This window comes from Mirounga leonina, unplaced genomic scaffold (assembly GCF_011800145.1).
Source record: "Mirounga leonina isolate KUSES-001 unplaced genomic scaffold, KU_Mleo_1.0 Mir_154, whole genome shotgun sequence".
Taxonomy (NCBI): Eukaryota; Metazoa; Chordata; class Mammalia; order Carnivora; family Phocidae; genus Mirounga; species Mirounga leonina.
Genome location: NW_023270389.1, coordinates 9,225,270 through 9,232,645, shown reverse-complemented (window position 1 = coordinate 9,232,645; position 7,376 = coordinate 9,225,270). Strand labels below are relative to the sequence as shown.

General features: G+C 50.1%; 1 protein-coding gene across 1 annotated transcript in view; it reads right to left on the bottom strand.

Moving 5' to 3' along the window:
- The window catches only part of UCK2 (uridine-cytidine kinase 2), a 73,693-nt gene extending 68,984 nt beyond the window's left edge, over positions 1-4,709 (bottom strand). Inside the window, exon 1 of the mRNA XM_035010067.1 lies at positions 4,365-4,709. Within this exon, the coding sequence (XP_034865958.1) occupies positions 4,365-4,463 (99 nt within the window). The 5' untranslated portion in view covers positions 4,464-4,709. The remainder of the gene's footprint in view (positions 1-4,364) is intronic.
- Between the last annotated feature and the right edge of the window lie 2,667 nt (positions 4,710-7,376).

Genomic DNA, 7,376 nt, shown 5'->3' with positions numbered 1-7,376 from the left:
GGTGGCTCAGTTGGTTAAGCGACTGCCTTCGGCTCAGGTCATGGTCCCAGGGTCCTGGGATCGAGCCCCGCATCGGGCTCCCTGCTCTGCGGGGAGCCTGCTTCCCCCTCTCCCACTCCCCCTGCTTGTGTTCCCTCTCTCGCTGTCTCTCTCTCTGTCAAATAAATAAAATCTTTAAAAAAAAAAAAAAGATAAACTGGCTTGGTGGTGAAAGTGGTTTAAGCAAGTTTTAACTATAATACTAACAGAGACTTTCTCTCAGGTATCCTCGTATCCCGACTTCTCCTCAAAAGCACTTAATACAGGGCGCCTGGATCACTCAGTCGGTGAAGCATCTGCCCTCGGCTCAGGTCATGGTCCGAGGGTCCTGGGATCGAGCCCCGCATTGGGCTCCCTGGCTCAGCGGAGAGTCTGCTTCTCCCTCTGCCACTCCACCCCCCCCCTCAACGCACGTGGGCTCTCTCTCAAATAAATAAAATCTTTTTTTTTAAACACTTAATACAGTATTTTGCACAATGACATTCATTCAACAAGTACCTGCTTAGTACATATTAAATAAATACCAGGCTCTGAATAAGCAATACCAATGTATTATTAGCGTTTGGGGAGCTTTTTATATTTGGGTCATTGCAACATGAGTAACAGAGTTAAACAGGGTTTCCACTGTAGCCTCAAATCCTAATTCAAATAGTCTTATGAATTAAATAATAGAAGAGTAATTACAAATTTTGGCCTAACTCAGTTCAACGCACACCAAACACCCAAATAAGGCTCAAATAAATACGTGAGATGCTCCTATAGAACTTCCATTAGGCTGCGGGAAGTAGTCAAGGGGTAGCCACACTGCACAGCAAACTGCGGTAAAACTAGGGAAGCATTAGACACACAAAACAATTCTGACTAAGGAAATGAATAACAGAGTTCCCTGGAGGAAGTATTTGCAGAACTGAAGGCTTTAAAAGGATTATAGGTCATTCTGGAGAAGACCCAGAGCAAAAGTAAGTGAAAGCAGTTCCAAAGATGTGTCTGTGTGCATTCGGGTTGGGGGGCGGGGAATAAACAGTCTGGGACCACATTTGGGGGTCAAGGGGATGTGCACTGTGTGCTGAAACATTTGACCAGCAGTCTGGGTGCTGGAGAGTGGCCCAAGGTTTCCAGAAAGGAGAGTGACACAGTCAGAACTACAGCTAAGGAAGCCCACTCTGACGGCAGTGCGAAGAAGCAGAATGAGAAGCTATTTTCTTCGTCTGGGGAAGAAGTCACAGCAAGAAGGAGAGGGAACGGCCCCCACTGTCATGGACATAGACGCTGGCAGAAAAGTTTACTTTTTCCCCTCTTCCAGTGACTTCCTGCTCTCTCCAGACCCGTCCTTTCTGAGGAAACACGAGAACCTGGTTTTTAACACAGATCAGAACAACTTTCTCAACCTACTACAGTTTTGAGATGAGTTTTTAACCATGACTTGCCACGTCAGCCTGGCAAAGCTTACTCTCAAGTTCTAATTCATCTTCACTTATAAAACAAACTTTAAAAATGTGATCTACAGAGCTGCAATCACTATTTTTGCCTTGCACAACCAAAATAATTTAGTCTGAGACAATACTTGTACTTAGGGCAGCCACAACATTGAGACAAATTAGAGCCCTCAAGAGAAGCTGAACAGGGAGTTGTTTTTTCTTATAAAGGAGGGATGGGGGAGGGGGAGAACAATCAAGATCTACAGGGCTGGGCCCAGGGTACAAAGCAATCTGCATTTCCATTTCCCTTTGGATCAAGTACTTCTGAAATCATTCCACAGCCACTGCCAAGCAGCCCCTTTCCAAAGTGAAGGTTGTAAACATATGTCCCTCCCTGCCCCTCGGCACCTTAGTCTTATTTTTCCTTATTAATCAATTCTTCCTCAACAAGGCAACAGCAGGGAACGAACAGCACCAGTCTAGAAAACTAGAAACTGGCTCCGCCACTAAATATATGACCTGGATACATTATTTTTCTCATCTATAAGTGATGAGCCTAAGTGTTGGACTCCAGAGACTCTGAGGTGCCTTCTAGGTTTAAAATTGTCATTTTTGATGATGTTCTTAGATCCTTTGGTTTCTTCCAAATTCTCTTTTAACAGGCGCATAATAAAAACCCAGGGAGCAGAGGATCAATCTTGCTTCCAGATCCTCTTGCCCTACTATGCTCAGACTTCCAAAGGAGGTCCAGCCTGTTGATGCTGATCATCCTCCAAAAAAAAAAAAAAACAATTTTGAATGTTTGAATTCCTTGCAGTTAAGGCACTAAGGACTGGAATAAGAGAACCAAGATAGAATTGCAGCAAATGGACTACCATATGGAATTACAGAAGTCCAATGCTCCTTTGGACCTTTTTTAATAACAACAACAACAAAAAGATTAAAATAATCTTAAACAATGCCTAGTATTTATCAGTGCCCAAAGTGTACAACATGCTTTATGCTGTTGCTTTTCTTCTCTTCCAGCTGACTTCTTGCTCTCGCTACAAGTCCTTTTGGAGGAAATACAAGAACCTGGTTTTGAAGACAGACCCTGTCTTGAGAGTTTCTATAATCTTCCTCCTTGATGAGAACCCCAGGGACAACGCTTACCACTCCCATCATGGCTCACCAGTAGCTCCCATGTGACACATTACAGAAGTTAACACTTAGGACTTACAATGAGTATCAGTTGAGACCAGGTGATGACTCAAGGCCACAAAAATAAAGAGAATGGCCTCATTTCCCCTTTTAGGGTCTCAGTTTCCCCCTCCGCAGTGACTTTATCATTTGTGATCGCCGAGGACATTCTAAATGCCACACTCATCTGCCAGTTTAAGTCTCCCTCCCCCCAGGAGGACCGAACCTCAGGTAAATATTTGGGACCAACTGTGTGTCACACATCATGCTAGGAGTGTTGGGAATACAGCCATGAACAACAAAAACGTCCCATGCAACATTCATATGCAATGGAAAGAGGGGGGGCAAGGATAATCCTAAAAGCAGGGAAAACTTCCTAAGAGCTGACATCGTGGGTTTGTTTTTAATTACGAGTAACAGCACGAGCAGAGAACACAGAACAAGGGGGGGCAGGGGGGGACTGCATTCAGCAAACGCCACATCAGCTTCTGGGACCTGAAGCTGCCAGATTCCTAGCCCCGGGAGCTAGAGAGACGAGATTAACTTGATCCAGAAAGAAGTTTCAGAGCGCCAGCCGCCGGGTCTGAGCCCCACGCGCCCAGGTAGTCGGGACCTGGAGGGGAAACTGCGAGGCCAAGATGGAGGAGGGGCTCGGGAGGAGTCGGCTCGGGCGCGAGAACCTCGTGGCTCGCTCCTCATGGCGCCAAGCAGCCTTCCTGCTCGGCGCTCCCGGGCCCTGGGAGGCAGCATCCCACGTCGCCAGACGCGGCGCGCACGGCCCCAGCTCGCAGGCTCCCCTCAGGAAGGAGCCCGTGCTCCCACCGCGAGCCGAGGCTGCTAAACGCCCAAGGAACAAGTACCCACACCTTAAAGGCAGCAAGGGGGGACCGAGAAAGAAACATCTGGCAGGACTCCGCCCTTCCCCACCTGCAGAAAAAGCCCGGGATGGAGCTAAGAGAGCATTTCCCTAGTTTCTCCTTGCCTTGCTGATAAAACAAAGAGAGGCACGTAGGAGGGTCGGACACCCGGACGATGACCCCTTTCGGTGGACCCAAGACGCGCAAGCCCCGGACACCGAGGAGCACGCAGCCAGTACAACTTTCTCCTTGAAGCCGGCCACGTTTCCGCTTATAACCATAAAAATCAGAAGCCCCTGCTATTAACATTTCGTTGATGTCACCGCACCTAGTTGGCGCTCAGGACTGTCCCCGGAAAGCCCTGCAATCCCCAGCCCAAGACGGACTCCCGTCCCCGGGACGCCGCCTCGCGCGTTCTCGCAGCCCTCCAGGTCCCGCTCCCCGGCTTGCCCCGCCCTGGGTACCGGGGACCTCCAAGCGGGGCTGGGGCGCATCAGGGGCTCGCCGGCGGCCCTGCCTGAAACCCTCTCCCCCACCGTCGGACCCGCACAACAATAAGCATCCGCTTTCCCAGCTGGTCGCCCACAGGAGCCGGGCCACGAGTTACCGCAGCGGAGAAAAAGAGCGAGCGGGAGCGCGCCAGCCCCGCGACCGGGGGTCGGCGGCCCCCTGGGGCCCCGATGACCGGAATCCCCGCCCGGCCGGCCGGCCCGCAGTCAGCGCGGGGAAGACTGGGCGCTGGAGCGCGGCCAGCGGCGGAGGCGCGCGGGCCACGCGGTGGCTGCAGCAACTGACACGGCCCGCGGCCGCGCCGCACGCGCCGCCGCCCGGCCCCGGGCCCGGGAGCGCGGCGCCGCGACCCCCGCCGTACCTTGCCGCTGGCCGTGCCCCCGCTGACGCCGATCAGGAAGGGCTCGCCGCCGTTGGGCTGCTGGTGGTTCTGCAGGGTCTGCTCGCTGTCCCCGGCCATGGCTGGCGCCGCCCCTCCTCCCGCTGCTGCCGGCGGACGCACGTTCCCCGCCCGCGCCCGCGTCGGGCTCCCCCGCTGCCCGCAGCCGCCGCAGGGCGCTGCCCGGGTCCCTGCGAGCCGCCCGGAGCTCGGCCGTGGGGCTGCCTTTCCCGGGGGCGCCGAGAGCCTGCCTCTTGCCCGCAGCGGCCGGCTCGGCTTACAGCCCAGGCGGAGGTCAGCGTGATGCTAATGCTCCAATCCGGGCGGGCAGCGCGCTGCTATTCGCCGAGGCGGAGGCGGCGAGGCGGCCGGCCCCAGCCCCCGCCCCTCCCGGGCCCCGCCGCCGCCACCCGAGGTCTCCCGGAGAGGTGTGAGCCCGGCCCTCCTCCCCCGTCACCCGCCCGGTTAACCCTTTCCTCGGCGACCTCCGGCGGCCCGACGGAAGGCAAACACGCGCTCGGCGCTTTAACTGGGTGTGCTACCCCCTCTTTCAAAGGGGATACGAAGCTACCAGGGCAGAATGCCAGCGCCCCAGGTTTGGGAAGCAAAATTCGAACAAGCAGGGAAGGTTAAGACGAAGCAAAGAGTTAATGTCATTTGCCCATTATTCAGGCTAAAAACTTGCGTTTTCCCCAAATGAAAAAATTTCCCCCTTCCGTTTGCCAAAATATGTCAGACGCTGGCTTTCAATATTTCCTCTCTTGGAAACACCATCCTCCTTAGCAGGCGACTGCCTAGAGTCCTTGTCCCTAGAGAAGGGTACTGGGGGGGGCGGGGGGGGGCGGTATCTAAAGGGCACACGCTCTCCAAAAAGCAAGGCCGTTTCAAACCATAGTTTGAAATCACAAATACTGAGGTTCCTGTTGAATTAGGATTTGTGGAAACATTAAAATAATAATGCCATTTTGACCCATTAATACCTTTAAGTGAACTGGTTTTTCATTCAGAGATGGGCAATTAGTCACTTGATTAGAAAGGCAGGATCCGCTGGTGACTCAGCAGCCCCCACCTCTGAAGGCAGATTTCTCTATTCACACGCAGTTCCACGAGCAAGTTACATAATCTCCCTGTGCCTCGGTGTTCTCATCTGTTACATGGGAATAATGGCCACTCCATCCTAGGATTGTTGCATTAAATGAATTGTTATATTAAAGTTCTTAGAATAGCTGCTGGCATAGTCCAGGCCCTATGTAAGAGTTGGAAGGGAAGAGGCCCCTACAAGGCTGGGACCCCAAAGGGAAATTTTGTTGGGGTACAGGGGGGGAGAGGTAGGATTAGATCAGTAGCTTCCAGTCTCTGCCCCTGTGAATCTGGAACTGATGAGCTGACTGGCTCCTACAGGCTAAAAGAGAGTTGAAGTCAATAGCATTCTTTTCAAACTTAGTTATCTTAAATTCAGAATTCTTTTGAAAAAAAAAATTGCTAAAGAAAATTAAGAATATTAGAAAGCACAATGTTCTTTTCACTTCTGACATATTTCGTGTCCCCATCGAAAATCACTCCACAGAAGCTCAGACAGGAGGCTAAGATAGAGAGAGTGGCTACCTGGTTGGGAGAGGTCAGCTAGAAGGAGGGTGCCTTACCACAGGGCTGTTGGGTGGGTGGGTTGTAGCTGATTCAGGAGGCTGCCTCTTCTCCCCAAGGTCTTTTCTCCACTAAAGAGATCTAAGTCTTCAAAGACTTTTTTTTTTTTAAAGATTTTATTTATTTGAGAGAGAGAGAATGAGAGAGAGCACATGAGAGGGGGGAGGGCCAGAGGGAGAAGCAGACTCCCCCCCGCCCCCAGCAGGGAGCCCAATGCGGGACTCGATCCAGGGACTCCAGGATCATGACCTGAGCCGAAGGCAGTCGCTTAACCAACTGAGCCACCCAGGCGCCCTAAGTCTTCAAAGACTTTTGCAGAGCTCTTTAGAGCCCAAGATAAAGCCTGTTGGAACTTGGACAATTCGATGGACCCAGACCTAAGGGGATATCAGGTAGCTAGAGAAAGAAGAGGAGGATATGAGAATGCCACATCCTCTATGAACTTTTCCCAAATCCCCACCTTCCTTCTTTCTATAGCTTTTTTTCCATGATATTTCATCATAAAAATTTTCAAACATTGAAATATTTTACAGTAAACACTGATATAACCATCTGGATTCTACCATGAACATTGTACCATACTTATCACACTAGTCATCGACCCATCCCTCTATCCGGCCCAACATTTTTATTGGAGTATTTATTTGCCTTTACCTGGTTAGTCTGAAGTGGCTTACTCCAAACTGGTTTATACATTTCTTGGTGTTTGTTTGTTGTTGTTTTTTTAATTACTATATTCCCAGCATCTAAAACAGTTTCTGGCACTGGTAGGGCCTTCACAAATATTTGTTGAACAAATGAAGCAACGCCATGTCTCAATTTTACATTCCCAGGGCCAACTGAGTAGAATGACAGCAGGTAGGAAACATTCAATACATGTTCACTGTATTGAATGAACAAATGAAGAATATGGAAAAGGTCAAAAAGTACCAACAAGTAAACTTCACTGCCACCATTTTGGAATGAAAGGTGGTATTCCCTACATGGTATTTACATGGTTACTACTCTTATTTCCAAATGTTTTGTGTTCCTGGCGTTCCAAGTGACTGTGTACAGCTAGTCTTGTATGTACATCTATTAACTAGTTGGACCAACTCATTAACTGAGCTAACCCGTTAAACTTATCTGTACCTTGTTTAAAATTTTATCTTTTTTTTTTTTTTTGTAATCTCTACCCCCAATGTGGGGCTTGAACTCACAACCCCAACCAAGATAAAGAGTCACATTCTGTACTGAGTCAGCCAGGCACCCTTTCTGTACCTTGTTTAATAATTTTGACCTCTGTGCGTAAGTTAATATACATAAAAGTGTCCTGAAAAAAAAAAAAAAACAAAAGCTGTCTATACAAAG